Below are 22,968 nucleotides of genomic sequence, written 5' to 3'. Positions count from 1 at the left end.
AAACTTTAAGTGGCTGGAGATTATTGTTTTTTTTAATCAGATAAAGACATGTTAAGGCCTCATATAGCAATAATTTGAATGACATTTCCTCAAAATAAAAATAAAAAAAGATGCAAAAGGTTGAAATTGCCTGTAAAAAGTTTGTTTACATCTCCACTGTAAACACTCTTATTGACATTGTTGGGAAATTTTGGTGCATTGCATTGTGGGATGTGTGGAGTCCTGTAGATTGATGCGTAGACGTGTTTTTACTTTATCCTTACTGCAACACAAAGTTGTGTCAAAGCAAAGGAGGACGTTTATTATGGGGCTTAAACAGAAAGATCTGAATCCACATACAATCCCACTTAGTTCATTTTGTCTTTTTTGAAATAATATCTGGCAGGAGTGTCAACCTCGTTTTAGTTCAGGGGCCAAATACGGAGCAGTTTGATCTCAGATTTTATGCTGGAAAACGAGTCATTTCAACATTATTGTGCCCTAGTTTGCATTTCTACATATACCCAAAAATTCAAAACATGTAAGAATATATATCAATGTATATCAGTCCCAACAGGATCTTCACTTTAAATTTCCTAGATTTTGTGACCGATTTCTGTTTAAAGCCGATATCTGGAGTTTCTGAGAAACGTCTCGATGTCCCGCCCAAAACAGCTCCACTTCCTCCCACTGCCTCTACCAATCTACCAGAAGCCACGCCTCTACTTTTCTGCACGCGCATCGATGAACATAAGGTCGCATCGGGTCACATTGATATAGGTCTATGGGTCAGGTAAGAGCCAAAATCATATTTACCTGTTTGCCGTCGTTTCTGTGCACAGTTCCACATTCACTTTGATTGACAGTCTCAAAAACAGGAAGTCGAAGCCTATTGGCTGGGTGCAGTCGGCAATCGTTTCCATTTGTATAGGGGTCTATAGGATGAAGGAGGGACTTATTTACATTAATGTATATGAATGACCACCGGCAGTAGACCATAGTAAAAGACTAATTAGGTATTTTTTCACATTTCAAAAGACTCATACATAAATATAGATTTCTCAGAAACTCCGGATGTCAGCTTTGAGTGTTACATACATGTCTTTCAGTTTGAGGAAAGGTAAGAATGTCAGCGAGACGATGAAGTTGCAGGATTTTCTTGAAATATTAGCAGAATTTTTGTGTCGTCATCAGAATAAACAACACGATCAGCAAACGTCTTCTTATTCTCGGTTGAATTCAGCCTAAAAAGGACCATCTGCTCCTGTGTGTGCTGAGCACAGAGATTCCCCTTCAATGATAATCCACCAGAAACAGAAGAATTTACAAGTAGCTACTCATCCAAGCCACAAGGGGGCGTAGGAGCAGAAGAGACAATAGAATAGAAGTGTGAGTGCAGAAAACAGGAGTTGTCTCAGGGCTTTTTTTTATCCTCTGCAGTGCACAGTGTAGTGAAGGTAACACAAGGTCAAAGACAGTGAGCGTTACACAAGGAAGCACAACATGGATGTTTGAGCATCAGGAGAAAAGACAACAACGTTCACACCATCATCTGGATCCGTTAGATGTTTGGAAAGTAGGTCAGCAGGTCAGGGGCCTGCAGCTGTTTATAAACATGAGCAGAGTAACACAGATGTTTATTACAGCATCTGGAAGCTGGGAGAATAAATGAGGGCAAAGGGATATTAACTAAAATCATCAATCGTTAAGCAAAGACAAAAGTTTTCAAAGTGTCCTCGTTCAGAGTTGACTCATTTCAATGTTGAGATGATTTTACAGGCTTTTAAACTTCCTGAAATCGTACCATATGTGCTAAATATGATTGATAGTCAACTACTGTTATTATTTTGATATTTATATTCTTCAGATGTCTTACTTGAGCTAAAATCACGCACAAGTTCACTGAAGAAATGTAACATGTCTGTTTGCTACATGTTTTAGACACTCAGCCACTCGTTTTACAGGAAAAATACCATAAAGAATCTGTGATATGGTCCCAAAACATGTAAGTGAGGGTTTAGTCCATGTCATATTAATATTTACATTCATTTTGCATAAAATTTCCTGCAGCGTGTGATTACATAGTGGGAGATCTTGAGCAAATTTTGACATATTTGTCCATTTGCGTCAGTTTTTGGGAGTTAAATAGCGCTTAAATGCGTGCTATTGTCACAAAACATACATGAGAGATATTTTTGTGTCATATTGGGGAATGATTTAAAAAAAATTAATTCTAAAACAGATAGTTTAGATTGCTTTTTGTGTTTCAGAATGTGATTTCTGCGTTCTTTGTCCCTTTTTCGTGATCACAGAAAATCGAATCGGAGGCCCTACAAAAAGCAAAAGGTAAAGGATTTCTTTCTGTCCGTCATTGGCTGCTCTCATCTATAATCATCAATCATTCCTCATCCCTGACATTGGACAGACTGATGCTAAGTGCTCCTAACGGGACGGGCACCTCTTTAACCTCCCACACTGACCTTTACCCCTCCAACGACCCCCCCACACCACCACCACGACCTCGACCATCTGCACAGGTAGATCATCCTCTGATGCTCCAGTCAAAGCTGAGCCATAGGAAATGTTTTTGTTGTGTTATCTAAGCATCAAACAATTCACTCGCCGCCCAATCCAGACATGTCAAACCTGTGACAATATTTAACCAACAATCTTAAATCTGACATGGGCAATATGTGGCCCAGGGGGCCACACGAGGCCCTACATCTAATTCTCTGCAGCCCCCAAAGTAAATGCACAAAATTATTGCATAAACACACAATGACAGAAAAACACAAAAGGATTGCAAAAATGACAACAAAATGTGCAAAAAGACTCCAAAAACACACAAAATTACAGAAAAACATACAGAGACAACAATTACAAAACGTCAACAAAAAATGCACAAAATAACACCAAAAACACACAAAAGGACATAACAATACACAAAAAGAAACAAATGCACAAAATGATTCAAAAACACACAAAATGACAACAAAAATGCACAAAATGACTCCAAAAAAGACAGAACAATACACAAAAGGACACACAAAAAAACCATAAACCCAAAACAACAACTAAAATGTGCAAAATGTTCACCAAGAACACACAAAGTTAAACAAAAATACACAAAATGAGAACAAAATCACATAAAATGACAAACACACAAAATAAAGAGAAAAATAAATAAAAAATGACAAAAAAAGTTTTATTATTATTTAAAAGATTTTACCCCACATCTGCATGTGGTCATAGGTTGTTTATTTTTTTTTTAAACTAGGATTCAGATATTGTTTCTAGAAGTGTATGAATCAGCTTTTGTTTTTGGATAGGGAAAATTAAAATTGCAGTAATCAATACTATTGAATAGTAATTTTTCAAAACATCTTCAGCCGAAATAGAATAATCTTGGCATGGATTAAAGCGACCTTTAAAATCAGAGAGAATGAAAATAATCTCTCCACAGAGATGAAGCAGTCTATAAACGCCTACAAAAGTCATCGTCCTTTGAGAGCTTGTCAATGTCTGCAGCTCAGGACAAAGGAGCGAAACATTCCTGAGAAGATATGACGACCAGAGGCAGGAGGCCTCGAGGGAGGAGGAGGGTGGGGGGGCATCAGATTAGACCACCTGTTTACCATGAGACTGACACACTTTCAGTGGAGGGACAATGCTGGCAAAGCACTGAAATGAAAGACTCCAAAAACACACACGATGACAGAAAAACACACACAAGGACAACAAGAATACACAAAAATGCCTTCAATACCACAAAAAAAATGCACAGTTACAGTCAAATTATTGCTGTGATGTTCTCACAATGTTTTTATACAACCTTGTTACTGTTAAACAGCTGCTTCAGCACTGAATTCACAGAAATTCTAGATCTATTAGATTTTATTTAGAATTTCTTGTTTGAAGAAAATTACAAAATGATATATCCAACCTGGAAGCCAATAAAAAAAACAGACACATACAGTAACATTATGGCAACCATTATTATTAATACTATTATTTAGCATTTAAAGTAAAACATGGTCATCGCAATAGAAAATAAAGCTATTGCTTATTCAGTTTTATATGACCACAGTTCATACTCTTTTTTCATTTTTCCTGTATGGTAATATGTTAATATAAACACTACACGGCTGTGTTTACATCCCTCTGACACTCTTTAGTAAATGTTTAAGCTGCCATGTGTCAGGAGAGCCTCAGATGTTCCTCAGACGCTACAATCTCCAAACAGCACGAGGAGGAGCAGATGCTCGCAGATCTCAGGCAGGAAACAGGAAATAAAAAAAAAAAAAATGGAGATAGAGCCTCACGGCCACATTGCTGAGTGACAGTAAAGAGTGGTCACATGATCAACAGGAAGAGTCCGTGATCATATTAGGCCGTTACATCACAACACTTTTCGAAAACAATGAACAGGCCTTCAGCTGCTCCATGGCCGAGGCGTGGCACATGGCTGTGCTTATATATAAATAGATGAGCTTCCTGTGCAGCACCTTTCTAATGTCACATGCATAATTAAACTAGGCAGAGAAGTGTAAAGCATTATTTTTGCTAAAAGCTTTTTTTTTTTCTTTCACTGTTACAGAGAGGAGCTTTATTTATTTTTTGCAGAATCACAACTGACAGTAAATGGTTGTACTATAGATCAGAGGTGGGAGAAATAATCAATGCGTCGTCATTCTGACATTAACAGTTATAATGGATGCAGACATTTCTAACAATTGATTATGTGAATAAAAAACTATAAAAGGAAATTGATTTCATGATATTTTCAAAGTACTACAAGTCAGGTGAGCTGCTGATTTAGTTCAGTAAGTATAGTAAACTGTATATAATACATCATTTAGACCAGCGCAGTGTGTCTGCACTTTTAAAATAAAAACAAATTGTGCTAAATAAATCAAACCAAATACAAACTGATGTCCATAGCAACATATTGGCAAGGAAATCACTTTGTCACTTTTCCTCACCCGTGCTCGTCTCTTTAATTTCCTGTTTTGTTTTGTTTCTGTCGTTGTTTTGAGCTTTTATTCAATTCCATTCAACTTTATTTATATAGCGCCAATTACAACAAAGGAGAAGAAAAAACCTATTTCACATGAACAAGCGTAAGCAACAGTGGAAAGAAAAAACTCCCTTTTATCCATTTCTAATTTTTTAATGAATATTTTTATATCAGTTCTTGCTGAAGACGTCCTGTGCTCAGGTTTCAGTCCAGGAAGGTGACTCTTTTAGAATAAGCTGACCCAGCAAAACCTGATATTACACATCCTGAACCCATCATTTATTGTTGAACTGAGAGAAATAAGCTCAAGCATCCCATAAAGTAGAGTACTCTACTCTCATGCAGACATAGGCAACTGGCAACTTGGGGATGTGGCCCTCGGACTGATTTAGTGCGGGCCCTAAAATAAACAAAAATACACAAAATGACTAAGATTTAAAAAATAATACATAAGATGACGTCCAAGGCACACAGAACAACAAAAACGCAGAAAAAAAATACAAAAAAATGACAGGAAAATATACAAAACCAGAGCACAAACCTACGCCAAGCATCAAATCTCACCTTTTCCAGATAATGTCTGTCATCTGGATCAGTGATCCCGATAATGGAACCATGATAATTCACACTTTAAAGGCTTGAAAGAAATGTATATTCCCATTAAAAACCAAACAGGAGGTTACAAAGTATGGACAGCCACATGTTTTAAAAATAATGTGATTAAATGCACAATCCGGATCCAATCTGGATGAAACTGTGGGATAACTGAGGAACCAACCCGACATAACTGAGTTACATTTCATAAAGAAACGGATCCAGAAACAGTAAATTGATCTGGATCCATTCCAAAATTTAACTTTTGACATAATCATGCTAACAAACAAATGAAAGCGCTCGTGCAGTGCAGACTTTCGAAAACGCCCAGTTTCGTTCCTTAGCTGTTTCGACATTTTAACAGAGGTCACAACCCAACGTCAATCCACCAAATTTGAATGAAATCAAAACTTATTTAAACTGTATAGGAAGTTTTTAAAGTCGTAAATGGGCTTTCCAATGTTAATTTCCAAAAAATCGTTGAGTCAGCAATCTGGATTGGCTCCAGATCCTGTTTGGTCAGATGTTGCATGTCATAGCCTTACATCATCCTGCAAAATGTTTAACGAAACGATGAAGATACGAGTTGTAGACATTTTGCACAACGCTAAAGATGGAGGGAATTTTGCGATATTTGATATTTTTTGTGACCTTGATCTTGAGCCTACCTTCACCAAAATTGAATGGTGTCATCTGTGCCCAAAAAAACCAATTAACAGGAAAAAATGTAAGTGGATTCGTCAAAAATTGAGGACACTATCGTGTACACAAACAAACGCTAGTAAAAAAAATAAATAAATAAATTAGTTCCTTGATGGAGGTAAGAACAACAACAACAACACAAAGACTTTGTTGTTTCCTGTGTCGATGCTCAGATGGGTCATTATTCTAATTGCTGACATGAATGTGGATAATGTGGCCCTTGCATCAGACAATCACATTTTTATGGCCCCTTCTGTGATAAAAGTTGCCTCTCTCTGCTCTCACGGTTCCTGAAGGTTGAACTAAAAACACTAAAAGCTGAACCAAAGCGTGCACACACACACACACAGTAAACACTTGCAAGGGTGTCCTTTTCCAACACACACTCAAACACGCAGCAGTAATGACATCATCCACACTGTCAACCAGGGCAGAAAATGAAAGGAAACACATCCTCCACATGGACGAGATGCTTCATTCTCCTAAAATAAAGGTTTGGGTGGAGGTTTGACTGAGCTCTCCCACACCCATGATCCATCCCACTGTCAACTCCCTTCAACCTGATGCTCTTGCCTAGTGCTGCACGATTATGGCCAAAATGATAGTCACGATTATTTCAATCAATTTTGTAATCATGATTAAAATGACAACAATTTTCATGTTACTGAAAATTTTTTATTTTTTTTTGCACTACTTTAAAAAAAAGCATGTGAACAATTTACGGTGCAAAATAAAGCTTTGAATAAGACAAAGAGCTAACTGAATTAATACACCATCAGTCAGTGCCCAATCCTTTCACATGCCTGATCCATTCAACGCGTCTATATCTGGTCGGCCTATTTTACGGCAGTTTGTGTACTATTTAAACAGTTAAAACCCTGCTGTGTAAAAATAATTAGAAATGTATGTTTCAAGTGAATTCTGATTCATTTTGGTTTTTCTGTTTGGTTTTTGATCGTCAATGTTGTGTATTGTGTTCTGATCTGTTTTTGTATGTATTGTGGTCTTTCTTCTTTTTTAACAATTAAATATACCACAAAACAGTCACATGTTAACATGTGTGTTATTAAAATATTTAACAAACTTTGTAAGGTCGGTTTAGGTTTAGATTCAAATCTCATGTCCCAGGAGCTTTGTCGTAAAAGATCGCAAGTGAAGGAAGCGACGTACTCTACGCCCATGCGTTGAATTATGAGGATTGGGCACTGGCACTATTACAGAGTGCTATCACGAAAGAAAGTGTATATTTGTACGGTTGCCGTACGGACAACCCCTGGTCCTATTGGGACGGTTACCAAAGTACACGTATGTAGTGTTTTAGGATTAGGTGTAGGGTTAGGTTTAGGTTGTAACCCAATATTGCAACAATTTTTAGGGTTAGGTTTAGTCTTAGTCACGTGACCTAAACTGGCCAAAAAGGGGTGCTGCGTATGAATATAATGTCGGTATATTGATTTGGCAACCGTACGGATATCCACTACCATTACGAAATGCTACTCATTGGAAACAACTACAGCTTGAGGCATCTTGATGAAGCTGTATGAGAAAGTGCCTGATTAGAAATGCAGCAAAGCCCACATTTTAGATGTAAATATTGCCGATGATCAAGTTGATTTAATTGTGGACACCAAAATCGTAACCACAGCCCTAGTCTTGCCTCCGTGGGGAGGGAGGGAGGGAGGGAGGGAGGGTGGGGCAGGGCGGATGAGGTCATCAATGAGCTGCACACAGTGGCCGGGCATATGGAGGAGGAGGAGGTAGACTTTGGTGTCGCTTGAGAACATGCATCTTTTACTCAACACTTAGAGGCAGCTGTAGCACACAGAGATCCCAGCACTACCACAGGAAGGAAACTCCAACGAGCATCACAGGGATCAACTGTGATGTGAGCATCTCGTCCTGATGTTTTACACTATGTCGTCTCTCCAGAGGCCGGTGCCAACACCCCCTCCCTCTCCCCTCCTTGTTCTACTTCCTCTGCATGCCACGCTGTTTGATGTATTTGGAAATAAACAAGTGATGAAGAGCTTCACCTTCATCCTTACCTGGTCCATGATCTCAGCGTGGCCCCTCCCTCCTCCTGTTCCCAGTCATGGCCCAGGGCCACTGGCTGTCTGGTCTTGTCCCTGTTCAGTATTCCCACAGAGAAGCCAGGCGTGCACAGGCGGGGCAATCTGCGGTTGTGTGTGTTTTCCTCCCAGGCATGTTTTAGTGTGTGACTGTGACTGTGACAGTCCTCCACACCAGGTTGAAGTCCATCTATAGTCCTCCTCTTGGCTCCTTCTGCTCCTCCGTGCACCACAGGCTGTGCAGGAGATCTTCAGTGCATGGGGAAGAGTCTCCCGCTCTCCGGCTTCTTTCACTACAGGCTGCCCCCCATGCCTCGCCTCCCTCTCCTCATTCCATCTCTACTTCCCTCCTCTCCTTCCCTCTCCCCTCCCCCTCTTCTGCAGCAGCCATAGAAGAGGCAGCGTGAACAAATGGGAGAGAGGGAGTCAGGGTGGTGAATGCTGATTGGCTGCGTGAGGCCCATGTGACTGGTGGCGGAGGATTGAGGTACCCTCTACCAGCTGTCCAGCTCATGCTTCCCTGCAAACCTCTGTTGCCATTGACAACAGCTGTTGTACATCTAACCAACCAGAGCTTGAGATGCAAGCAGATTGGTTGGTGTGGATTTGGTGCCCCGCCTCCTGCTGTAAAGGCGGGGATGGTGGGGGGCATGTTGGGACGTGTAGTCCAATCTGTGGTGAAGGGTTCCAGAAAGGAATGTTCCACCCTCAATGCACACAGATCTGAGTGTGTATCATTTACACAAAAACACACAAACACACGTAAGGAGAGGAAAGACCTCAAGGTACAGCAGAAAAAAAAAAGACATCCTCAGTGGTTTTCCTCCCAACTTGCTCTGAGGGAAACTCCCACTGCAAAACAACAGGAACTTCACAGCTGAAGCCCCCCCCCCCCCTCCCTTCATCCCTCTTTTCTTTCATTGGCCTTCTTTATATTATTTGCTGTGTCTGTCCCCAGAGCTCCTCCCCTTTCCCTTTCTCTCCACCTTTTGTACTTAATGCCCTCAATTCCATGCTGCTTTATTCACTCCATCCCCCCCAAACCCCATTATGACAACATTCCACCAGAGGTTGCAGGAGGTTACAGGTGCTCAGCAGAGGATTGGATGGAAACATGATGGATCATGTGTCAAAGTTCACACCATGCTGATGAAATTCAAAGGAAATCCACTCTAGAACACTTTAGTTATTTGTGGTTTGTCGGAGTTTTAAGATTAAATCATGTAATTCATGACTTTTTCACTTCCAATATGATGCCAATATTGCAACCTTGAGTATTGACCAATATCGATCTGATATCAGGAGGAAGCTCACGTACGTTTATTACCTATTTTGTAGTTTGGAATATTAGAAAAAGCTTGATCAAGTGTTAATCAGCAACAATAAACGTACAAGAAAAATGGGTTACAGACATATTTTTGACCTTAAACATAAGAATATCTGGAAAAAACCCTCAATAAATCCAATAAAAAAAAAACAAGTAATGTATCACATTGCTTATCGCTGATATTTTAGATGCATGCCGATATAATCACTCAGTTTTTTGCTGATATTCACATTAAAACTGATTAATGACATTTAAAAACAAACAAAGAAAAAAGAACCCAACCCACCAACCAGGACATTACACCTTGATCAAATTTGCTAAATAATACCATGTTTTGGAACAATATTACACACTTCCACTGTATTTTTCACAGTAAAATGGGTGTTCTAACATTAGCTTTAGCAAGTGTAGCAAACGGCTAAATCTCAAATCTAGCGTGATCTCAATGGTGCGGTTGCTTTAGTGAGTTTCTGCTGTGCATAAATATGAAAGTAATGACATTAGTTAACTCCAGTAACAGTATGATGCGGTTTTAGGAAGTGTGACAGCCTGAAATGACGTGATTAGAAACAAAATGGAAACTGATGCGTAAAAGTCTGAATTATCACAATAGCAATGAAGCATCATGTGTCTACGTGTAGATTCAGTGGCGACCTTCAAAAATGATTGGTTCATAGATTGGTAGAGCCTCCGATTTTCTGTTTCGAAAGTTCCTAAATTCCATTTCTTGGGTTTCCCAATTTCTGTGTCATGTTTTGATGTTTTTTCCCTTTTTTAGATACTTTAGTGCTATTAAACCTCCCATAATCATACCAAACATGATAAATAGGGTTAATAGAGTCAAATACTGTTATAATTTAACATTTTATATGCTGGAGATGATTTATGTAAAAACGGGATGTTACGATGAAATCATGTATATATTGCAAAAGTGACGTTAGCATCACTGCTAGCCCCTCAGCCACCGATTTAACAGGAAAACTCCCATGGAAATGTGTGATATGGTCCCAAAGAATCATTTGTGAAAACTTTAATCATCGCCAACTGAAGAATCACCTTCATATTTTGCATTAAACCCCACACAGCTGTGTGATTGGACATGGTTCTGCTGCGACGTACCACCAGGTAAATTGATCACCAGTTCAGCCAATACACCATCAGCTAAACCTGTCTTTGTACCAGAGTCATAATCATCATAATAATCTGAACCTCTTGTTCATCACAACCCTAAAAAAAAAAAAAAAAAAAAAAAAAAAAAAACACACACACTTCAGATGAAGCTCTGCATTCATTCAGTCAAGGCAAGGCAAATTTATTTGTATAGCGCATTTCATACTCAAGGCAACTCAATGTGCTTTACATGATAAAACATTCAATTGTTTAAAATCAATAAGAACATTTAAAATCATCAGTAAAATCATCATGACGTCAACAACATGACAAAAAAATCTCTGCCTTTAACTTTGATTTAAAAATGTTCACATTAGATGCTGACTTCAGCTCTGCTGGCAGTTTGTTCCACGTCTTTGCAGCCTAACAACTAAAAGCAGCATCACCATGTTTACTGTAAGCTCTGGGCTCCACTATCTGACCTGTGTCCATAGATCTGAGAGACCTGCTGGGTTCATACCTGACTAACATGTCACTGATGTATTCTGGACCAAACCCATTCACAGATTTATACACCAGCAGCAGAACTTTAAAGTCTATTCTGTCACAGGATAACGTGATCACTACTCGAACCAGAAATCGAAGAGCAAGATTTGGTTTGAAACGTTCAGCAGAAGCTCAGCAAATGTCCATAAAGAGTGTTGCAGCATGTCCATCAACACCATCATTGAAACGTCTCTCACACAGTCACCCCTGCAGCGTTTCTCACTGCATGACAACAGCTGCACTACACACTTCTTCTAGTGAGTCTGTGCATTGTTTCTGAAGCTAATTGTAGGAACTTAACAGTATTGGCATCCAGCCATGATGTCACGTTCTATACATTTTTGTTGTAAATTCAGAAACCGCTGCGAAAACATTTCACAGACAGCCTAATATTATCAGAAATGCCCGGAATGTTCAATGGAAGGACCAACAGCTGTCAGAGAGCTGCATTCCTTCCCTTTTAAAGCAATAAGATCTTTAAATCTACCAAAATATAAAATAAAATAATAATAATGCATTGGATTTTACATAGCGCTTTTTCATAGACGCTCAAAGTGCTTTACAGAATTAAGGAATTATTCTTTCACTCCACACTTAGTGGTGGTAAGCTACTATTGTAGCAGAAACAGGGCTCCCATAGTCTGCCATCGGCCCCTCAGACCAACACTCACTCACACTACATTCATACTAGGCAATGTGGGTGAATTGTCTTGCGACTGTCCCCCACTGTGGCCCCTGGAATTTTCAGTGGTCTCCCATCCAACTACTAACCAGACCCAGACCTGCTTAGTTCAGGGCCTGAAGGCCTCCACAGGCATAGAGACATCACAGAGGCTGAGTGACAACGTTTATCACAGCGGGGCCACAAAATCAAGACTTTCTGATCCGAGGGCCACATTATCAACATTCATGTTCTGCTAATGGAAATGTGAAAGTGCCCCTTCAGTCAGCCTTTACTGTCCAGGGCGCTAAAAACTCTGGAACTCATTGTCTCCTGAGCTGAAACAGGACTTACATCTGAGGGCTTTTAAAAAGATGAACTAAAGCATGTTTTAAAAAAAGACCAAGTGTGTAATCATTTTTAGATTGCACTCAAATGCACTTCCTTTGTATAATATCAGAATCAATGTTACTGTAAATGTATTTATTGTATTTTCTATGTGACGGATATTGCAAATTAGCCTTGGCTATGAATGTTGTAGTGTGGTACATGTTGATTGCTCACACTTGACCCTATCAAATAAATGAATACATAAATAAAAAAAACAAACGTCATCATTCAGAATAATGACCAATCTGAGCATTAACACTGGAAACAACAAAGGGGTTGTGTGTTTTTGTTGTTGTTTTTTGTGTTATGAATCATATTGAGTGTTTTTGTTAGGATTTTGTGTGTTCTAAAATGTTCATTGTCACCTGCACAGTAAAGAAACATGTTTCCCTGTATGATGACATTTATGTTTTGCTCACCACACTGGATGAAAAGAAAAGAAAAGAAATAAAGAGAAAAGTATAGTAACAATAATTATAATAATTTAAAAAGTAATAAAGATAAATATAAATATGTACAAGGTAGAAAAGATAGAAAAGTCAAATATGAAGTGTGCATTGTGCATAGTCAAATACTGTATATCCAGCGTGTTTGTGTAATTTTGTTGGCCTTTTGTACATTCTTTGGAGTCAATTTGTGTATTTTTGCTGTTGTCTTGTATCTTTGGAGTCATTTTGTGCGTTTACTTTGGGGGCCACACAATACTAGACTGAGGGCTGCATGTGGCCCCTGGGCAGCCAGTTTCCTATACTTGTCATGTGCAAACAATCACCACACTTTGCACAAAGCTCCAGTCCCATCCCAGACTGCGTCAGCTGCAAAAACAGGCCAATTGTTTTAAAGGTGACAGTATAGCAAGCCTCTAAAGTTCAGAATTTAGAAAATTCACAACAAATCCACCAAATGTGCTACAAATTTGCAACCTTCACCAAAATGTGGCCCCCATCACTGAAACAACTTTTGTACATTTCAACCTGTTGTGAATTATAAAGTCCATTACTCTGTTTTTAACATAAACTATAAAAGCTACAGTATATTCTTCCATATTTTCAGCTGAGTTGACACCAAACTTCCTACAGCTCATCTTCAGACTGTTCTACAAAAACAATCCACACTGATTTTAGATTCATCAAAAATTGAGCATACAGTGCATTAGAAAGTGCATTAACTTGAAAACTCTTGCTAAATATATTTTCTAATGATTATATATTTGAAGTCATTTGTAGATGAGCTAATTGGTGCTAAAGGAGGAAAGCTGCAGGTGCTTTGTGTTCATTTATAGCTGAGATAAGATAAGAGAACCTCACAAACACGTGGGAAATGAATGAATGAACAAATGCATGAGATGAAATCATCATCTTTAGTCTTTACCTGCTCAGGTCTGCTAATATCTGGGGGTCCTCCTAGAACTCTGGGTGCTGGCACCACTAAAACTAAAACCACTCTTCATTCATTCATTAACTGAAGAATTTGATTGGAATCCAGCCACAGCCGGGTCATCATTTTAATGGTAGAATGGATAAACAGCGCCACCTATAGACCAACAAGTGCCCTGCTTGACATATTTCACTGTTTTTTTTTTTTTTTAAATACATATCACAGGTTATATTTCTATCACAAGGTAAAGGAATTAAACAAAGGAAGTCATCATGTTCATCCCATTATTGCAGACATAGGCAAGTGGTGGCTCGGGGGCCACATGCGGCCCTTGGAATGGTGTAAAACACATTTACAAATACAACAACAAATATACATTTTTGAGCAAAACACTCATGCAAAGGCCACCACAAATTTACAAATTTGAAAACAAACTGAAATAATTAACTAAAAATAAATAAATACAATTAGCAAAACACTTTTTGAAACAGATTTACAAACGCTTTAAAGTGTTTCCATATATGTTCATTTGTTTTGACCTTAAGTAAAAGTGTTGAGGTAATTTGTAAATTGGTTTTCGGCCTTTGTATAAGTGTTATTGTCTTGGTCTCTATATTTACTTTGAATCATGTATGTATTCTTTGTTGATGCCTGTGCTCACCTTTGTTATAACTTATAGTTGGAAAGTATTTTTCTCCTGGGATTCATAAGTATTTCTGATTCTGATTATTTTTAGGTGTGTACACAATATCTGCAATACCTTTAGGCATCACCAGGGGTCACGATTTACACTTTAGAAGTCTGCAAAAGCTTTAAATGTGTCACATCATAACCCACTTGGTTTTAAAAACATGTCATATGCAGCTGAATTAAAGGTGATTAATAATAATAATAATAATAATTATAATTTATTATATTAGGTGCAGCTCATGGATTGTCATATTATTCTAGTTTTATAATAAAATGACTTCAAAATAAACATTATCTCCCATAGAAGACTTGAAAAAACACAATCATTCATACGTTCACAATTACACATGAGTAGAATTAATATAAAAATTGACTTTTTTTCATTTTTGATAAAGGTAAAGCTTACAAATTGCTTTAGTCAGATTTTGTTAATTTCTTCAACACTCGGTTAATAAGTGTTCTTTTCCCCACACGTCATATTTATTTTTCATATTTGACTTTTTAATTGTCAGAAGTCTTATTCTGTTTTTTGAAGAGTTTTTTTTTTTTTTAATTGGGTTTCAAAGGCATAACTCCAGGAAAGAGGAATGAGTTGATCAGAATCATATTTATTTGGCAAATCTCGTGTAATGAAGGAAACTTCTTGTGCAACACTTGTCATTTTTTTCTTCTTCTTCTAAATAAACAAAACAAAACTGTGGAAAAATTGAGGCAAAAACGTGTCCCACAAAGAACGAGGATAAAAGCAAGAACAAAATTCAGTGCAAATGATATGAAACATTACAACATTACAACATAGGCTCCATGCTGATATATTGATCTTTGAGTTGATTTGAGTGCAAAGAAGATAAGATGAGAAAAGTGCTTTTGATTATATTTCTATTAAATAAATAATTTTTTAAAAAAAAGAAGAAGAAGCTCTTTACAGGTATTTGTTACACTGCAACCATCCAGGGTGTTTCTTTTTTCAAAAAAAAAAAAAAAAAAAGTTCGGCCTGACCTGAATCTTCTAATAAAAGACTAATAATAATAATAATAAAAATAATAATAATAAACACAACCAGTGGATTTGATCCCACTTTGGATGTCATATTATACCTCATAAAATGCAAACGATAGAAAAAAAAACAAACAAAAAAAACAAGTGCAACAGCACTAAATAGCCCACAAAAAGGCCAAATCCAAAGTGTTTCACCATGTGACCCTATGTATATCTCTTAGACTTGTACAGAGGTGAGAATCACCTAATGACTAGAGGACTAGAAAATCCAGAGGTACGACTGATGGCACAGGAGGAAGTGAGAGGTGTTATTGGATTGGTCCGACGCAAAAAATAAATAAATAAATAATAAAATAAATAAAAAAGAGGAGGGGAAACGACAACAGGAGGAGAATTATGGCTCATCATCCTCTTCATGTGATGTGCTTCTCCCCTGGACTAGATCCCAGACCACATCCCGTCTGAGCACCACATCAGGGATCAGACCAAGACCTGATGGAGATCCTCATCCTGTGGCCTGGAACAGGACAAATAACATGAATACTACCTTACATTTATAATATTTCACATTAGCAGGCATGGGTAGGGGCAGCCCCCAGAGTAAACACACAAAATTATGGAGAAAAAAGACAGAAATACATATTTACTCTTATAACACTGAAGATAACTACAAAGATACAAAAAAACTTAAAAATATACAAAACGTCACCAATAATAATACTAATACAGTCATTTTGTGTTTTTGAGTCAAAAACACAAAATGACAACAAAGACGCATTAAATGAAGTTTAAATACAGGACTACAAAAATACAAAAAACTACACCAATAATACACATGACTCCAAAAACACAAAATGACAACAAAACTAGACAGAATGACAACTACAAATATTCTTTTTAAAGAAAAACATGAAATTTATATAAAGCGACTCCAAAAATAAACAGTCGACTCTAAAACGATGCCAAAATTACACAACACAGTAGAAATACAGTAATTCACTACAATAAATAAATAAATAAATACAAGGCAACTAGAAATGTATTATATAAAAAACTGAACAAGATAGAAAACAACACCAATAACACATTGAATGACTCCAAAAATACAAAATGACAACAAAAACGCACAAAATGAAGGGAAAATACAGGACTACAAAAATACAAAAAACGACACCAATAATACACATGATTCCAAAAACACAATAAAATTATATAAAAATACTCAAGTCACACAAAATTAGAGAAACGTTTAAAAAACGACTTCAAAACCACCCCGTAAAACGACAAGAAAAAGCCCGTGTTAATGCTCAGGCTGCTGATTATTCTAATGCTGATATGAATGTTGGTCATGTGACCCTCAGATCAGCTACAATCACATGTCTGTGGTAACAATCATCTCTACATTATGATAATATCCTAAAGTGGTGTGTATCATCCATGCACTGAGGGGCCTCCAGAGCAGATGGAAACATGAACATGAAAAGCCTGATGGAGACAGAAATGGCCTCTCACTGTTCATGGACGGATGCAGGAGGTCTCTGGTCCACATGGTCACAGCATGTAGATGATGTAGGAGAGGAAGACCAGGCCCATGACGGCAAAGAACATCAACACCAGTATGTCCAACATGATGAAGCACCGTCAGCGATGGCCGGTGATGGTGATGATGGTGGTGATGGTGGGACGCGCTGCACAAACAGGGAAGCGGCCGGAGCACATCGGCAAAGATCGTAGAGCTTCGGTGTTTTACGGAGAAAACCCGACGCACCCGCCTTTCAGTCAAAAACGAGGGAAAATAAAGCTCAGAGCGAAAGACAACAGTTGTTATTTTTCAATAAAAAATGAATTATTTGGGTCTAAAAAAATAAAAAATAAATATATATCAATATCAATGCAGGCAGTCTATCCGTACGCAGCGCCCCCTCATTGGTCAGTTTTGGTCACGTGATAGGTCAGAATTGACCAGTTTAAGTCACGTGACTAAGACTAAACCTACCTCTAAAAATTGTTGCGATATAGGGTTATAACCTAACCCAAGACGCTACGCACCGCAACCGTAGACAATAGACACTTTCATATTTATTTTTTATTGAAGTAAACTTTTTTTTTTTTTTTCGGTTTTTGATTGAATAATAAAGACACAAATCTACCTCCATATTAGTTTACTATAGAACAGGGGTGTCAAACTCATTTTTAGTTCAGGGGCCAAATACGGATAAGTTTGATCTCAAGTGAGCCACGAAAACGAGTAATTTCAACATTATTGTGCCCTAGTTTTCATTTCTACGTATACACAAAATACAAACACAATATGTAAGAAATCAACAATAGCCAAGCAATGTGATAGATATCTGTCCCAACAGGATATTCACTTTAAAATTCCCAAATTTTGTGACCAATTTCTATTTAATCAAGGGAAATATTATCTAATACTTTGAGGAATATTGAACGATAACATAAAAAATTATTGCAATCACGAAATTTAAACACAAGGAAAACTGTGAGCCCCTGCAAATGTTTAGTTTAATTTATACAATGATTTATGTTTTCTTAGTCATTTTTGCTTTCTCCTGTGGGCCAAATTGGATGCACCAAAGGGCCGGATTTGGCCCCCGGGCCATGAGTTTGACACTTGTGGTTTAGCGCGTCTGTTTACTCTACTACATAAAATGAGAGAAAATATATAAAACAAAAACACTCATAATTAAAGCAAAAACACAGCAAAGTACAAAAAAACAGCAGAAATAGGTGACAAAAATGCATATTATTCACTAAACAGTAAACACACATTAAGACAACAGAAATGCACAAAATTACTCACAAAACCAAAAGACACAAAATAAGAATAAAAATACTCAAGGCGACAGAAAATTAAATAGAAAAAATAGACAAAACAGCAAAAGTACACATGCCTCCGAAAACTCAAAACGATAAGAAAAATACACAAAAATAAAACAAAATGACAAAAAATCACTAAAGCACAAAATGTATTTATTTGAGCACAATATGCCAATGATGACAAAAACACACTGATACGTTTGTGGATTTCTGTGTTAATGCTCAGATTGGTTATTATTGCTGACATTAATGTTGTTGAGAATGTGGCCCTCGGATCAGAAACAATCACATTGTCGTAGCCCTGCTGTGATAAAAGTTATACCCACCTCTGGATTACAGGTCATCTCAAATAACAGCATTGACTGTTGCTTGAAAAACAAAAAACCCTTATTCTATAAATTAATAATTAGTATGATGCCCCTATGTGACAATACACATGTAGAGGAAACTATATTTCTGTTGTTTGGTGGACTTTGTAGAGCTGGTTATGATTTTAAAAGGTTGTGCTAATCTAATCTTTAATGGCTTTGTTTTTTTCAAAGTGTAGAAAACATTTGAATGAAATCACGCAAAATAAAACCCCAGACTGAGAAAAAAAGACATTTTATTGAATCTGCAGAATTAAAAGTACAATTTGAAGTGCTGTTACAGGGCAGCAGGAAGTGATATTGGGTCCTTGTTTGAAGTACGTATCCATTCTGAGATTTGAATACAATTGCATGTCATTATGTGGTATCTTTAATTTTGTCATCTATATATATATATATATATATAAAAAAAAGAATTATATCAAAAACAAAAAAAAAATGGAATGCACCAAAGTGGTCTGAGTGCTAAACTTGTGCATTGTGGATTATATGATTTCACTCTGCAAAGTCTACGATATATCACCAGTATCATAAGAGCAGGGAATGGTTGATCAGAAGCAAAAAGGGGCCAATGACGGCGACTGGAAGGAAGGAGAGACTGCACTGGGAGCCACACACAAACTGAGTGGAGACACACAAGTATTGGTCCTACTGCACACCAAGGATGTTAGGCGCTCACTAACGTTCAACAGCAGCTCCAGTCTCACTCTTTGTTCTAATTCAGGGTTGTCAAAACTCATTTTAGCTTAAGGGCCAAATATGGACCAGTTCGATCAGAAGTGGGGCCACAGGTTTTAGGCGGGAAAACAAGTTATTTCAACATTAATGTGCTTAAGTTTGCACTTCCAGTTTTAAAAATAAACAAAGTACAAAAGGCATCAACAATTAGTTGATGAAAATAAAAATAAAATCCAAGCAATAAGTGACAATAACTTAAATGTCCTTTCATGTATTTATGTATTTCCTGACCAATTTTTGATGTAATTTGGGGAGATTTTGCGGAATAATTGGAGGATTTTTGAATTATTTGGTATTTTACACAATGATTCATGTTTTCTGTCATTTCCACTTTCTCCAGGCGGGCCAAATCAGATGCTCTGGAAGGCCAGATTTGGCCCCCAGGCCTAGAGTTTGACAAATGCTCTAAATCATGCAATTTTGCTCCTATCTGATGAAAAAAAAATCCACACACACATTTTTTAAACAATAAAATGAAAAAGATACACAATTCAGGAATCATCTAAGTAATGAAAGCTACCACCAGTGTAGGAAGCATTTTCCAGTTAAATTTAACCAATCAGGAAATCTCTTACTTCAGTCCATTAAAGAAGCGACACATTCCGTACAGTGTGTTCATGAACCCTTAAAACCAGCTGATCCATTTTTTTTTTTTTTTTAAGAGCTCAGACTGACCCTTTGAACTAAATATTCTCTTTTAAAAATCACATTACGGCCCCGTTTCTATCACACCTGTGTGACCTTTGAAAAAAATCCCCTCACCCACCTGTATGATACATATACAATGTTGTTAAGCTACATTGAGAGAGCCTTCGTTTTAGTTAGTAAAGCTGAATTTACTCTTGGTAAAAAATAAAAAAGCACCCACTCTGAGCTCCACCTGCTAATAACGGTCTGTTTAATGCAGCTCATGATGTTTAGAAAAGCCTCTTTCAGACTGTTTTTGCTTTAGTTCATCCAGCAGTTAATTCTGACCAGACCTGAGCCACACATAAAGGAACCTTTCCACTGTTGAACACTTTATTTCACTTTTATTACCCCACAAATCAACTGGCTGGTTTAATTATATTTACACTGACTTCTTTTTTGAAAATAGGCATCTTATGATAACAAGGAGAGCAAAAAGAAGAAAAGCTGGAGAGAACATGACAACACTTACCACAGCCAAGGATTTCAATAACTTCTCTCACATTGAATGGATCAAGAAAAAAACTGGAATGTTCTCGGAGAAAAACAGGGACATACACGTAAAACCAAAATAGATTTACAATATCAACTTGTGCTCTGCCTCATTTTCTTTATAGGGTTTTTCTTTAACGGCGATGTTTGTTTGTCAGCAAAAAAGTTTAACCTTGGTCACCTAACAATGAAGGACTTTCCCTGGATGTGACGTGTTGCACACTCATCGTTTCAAGTGTGGCTTGGAGAAATAACATATACAGAAAAAATAATAATTTGTTCTCTTTTAGGCTTTGATTCCAGTTTCATAATAAACACTGCAAACGAAGAACGACCAATACATCTTCAACTATAAATATATTAAAAAGCCTCTCTGTTAAGACTGATTGGGCGCCACAGCGACGAGGTTAGAGGTTAAAGGAATGTAGACGAGTCAAATATATTTCAGCTTAACATCTGATGAGATTCCGCTCTGTGTTTCCAGTCGGGTTAAGATTGAGCTGCAAACTTAAGAAAACACAATGAACCAACAGCACGTTTTCCTCACTGTTAAATCTTTTTTGGTCTTGGCCAATGTGTGGGGAATGTTTTTTTTTTTTTTCATAAGAAAAAGCTTTACACCTTTTTAGTTTTTTTTTTTATGAGGTTTGTCTGGAATGGAGGAGCCCGACACGTTACAACTGCTGACACACCGTTTCTGATTTAAGACACACAAAAGAAGGGAGCTAAGGGACGTCGGACACCAGCACAGATAGTAAGACACAGAGAGAGAGTGAGTCGGTGGTTGGATGAACAGAATGAACAGGGGTGGAGGGTTTGGGGTCTGATAGGATGCATCGGGGAAAAGTAAAACGTTAAAGATTAGATGGCACTGGGCTTTTCCTTTTTTTCTTTCTTTTTCTTTCCCTCCATCTCAAATGGCCTCCACGTAGTTGGCGGGCAGCATCCCCTGCTGGCCCGTGCGCTCTACACGGCCGTACATCCAGCCCTCATCAATCTGCTGCACGTCTACAATCACGTCTCCGTCCATGAAGGACACCTCGTCTTCATCAGCAGCAGCGTAGTCGTACACGGCCCTGTACCGCTTCTGTTCAGGGGACAGAAAACACACATGCTAACGATTAGCCTATCCTTTACTCTTGATGAGATTTCAATCAGACGTCTATCACACATTTTTATCACAGCAATAAATCAGCCAGGACAGGTGAATAAAAAGTAACATTTCATGATGCTTTGTGGTTGGGACACATCAGGCAGAAAATGAACCTTCTGAACTGTTGATGTGGAATAAAAAACAAGTACAAACAATAGACAATTGTAACACTGTGTGTATAGGCAACATTGTGATGGCTGGATGTCAGGGGCAGAGCATCTCCATTCAAAGTGTAAATGTCACCATTTACACTTTGATGTCATCTTATGTTTGTAACAAAAAACATGCTGATATCCAGTAAAAAAAAAGGCTAAACAATGCTCGGTTTGTAATGAATTATTTTGAGTTTGCTAAAATGGCAGTGGCCCGACTGTGACATCAGTGGACAAACTCTCAGCTAGATAACTGTAGGAAGCCCAGGAAAGTTTAATTTCTGGAGAAGTTCACTTTTAAGATGTCACCTTTCATGCTTGGATGCAAGTGAATCTGAGCACAAGCTGCAGAGAGACATTCTGTCTATTAAAGGACACCCATAGTCAACTATCGCTTCAATGGCTCCAAAGCCGGTAAAGTAAACATGACTTCAGCCAGTAAGATAGAGAGATGTTGTGACAGAATACGTGACTCAACAAAACAGTTTTACCGGCTTTCAAAGGTTAGAATACACCAGCATGGAAACAATTGTCAGTGAAATTATATTGTGAAGTACCGAGTGAAAAACAGCTGTTTCGCTGGAATGGCAGCTTCCATTTCCTGTTAAGTTTGGGGTCCCCAGGAAATGTAAATGAGGTAACTCCATTTAGAGATGTCTTCTAGAGCTGAAATCATGCTACTGTGTCAGGTTGATGCCGTAGCTACGCGTAGCTCTGCATCGACGCAGACCCCTACGCTGTAACCTTATGTGCGCCTAGCGGACTGCAAGGGCTGTGATTGGTCTGCTCCAGACCTTACCTTGTCCAGTCAACACTGCCTTGTTTCAACATTTTGCAGAGCGATACAAGAGTCATTTCTACAATGGATTGAGTCAAAGAGAACCGAGACGGACAAAAAGTGCTTATTGTGAGTGTTATTTTTTTTCATGGCTACGCCACACATGAAGCACTGCCAAACAGAGTCCAATCACAGACAAAAGGTGTGTTTTTTCTGTTATTATTGATACTCTGCCATGTTCCTGTACCAACTGTCTGTCTGTGTTTTATTAACAGCAAACAATGAACAACATGCTGCGGA

At 37.9% G+C, this 22,968-nt stretch overlaps 2 protein-coding genes across 2 annotated transcripts in view; both read right to left on the bottom strand.

Moving 5' to 3' along the window:
* Positions 1-8,695, bottom strand: part of arhgap23a (Rho GTPase activating protein 23a) — an 86,773-nt gene extending 78,078 nt beyond the window's left edge. The window contains exon 1 of the mRNA XM_028454239.1: positions 8,338-8,695. Within this exon, the coding sequence (XP_028310040.1) occupies positions 8,338-8,346 (9 nt within the window). The 5' untranslated portion in view covers positions 8,347-8,695. The remainder of the gene's footprint in view (positions 1-8,337) is intronic.
* Positions 8,696-20,049: 11,354 nt separating this feature from the next.
* lasp1 (LIM and SH3 protein 1) overlaps positions 20,050-22,968 on the bottom strand; it is a 29,068-nt gene continuing 26,149 nt past the window's right edge. Inside the window, exon 7 of the mRNA XM_028455847.1 lies at positions 20,050-21,672. Within this exon, the coding sequence (XP_028311648.1) occupies positions 21,499-21,672 (174 nt within the window). The 3' untranslated portion in view covers positions 20,050-21,498. The remainder of the gene's footprint in view (positions 21,673-22,968) is intronic.

The sequence above is a fragment of the Gouania willdenowi genome, chromosome 8, assembly GCF_900634775.1.
Source record: "Gouania willdenowi chromosome 8, fGouWil2.1, whole genome shotgun sequence".
NCBI lineage: Eukaryota > Metazoa > Chordata > Actinopteri > Blenniiformes > Gobiesocidae > Gouania > Gouania willdenowi.
Note: the sequence above shows the minus strand (reverse complement) of the source record. Positions and strands in the feature narration are given on the sequence as shown.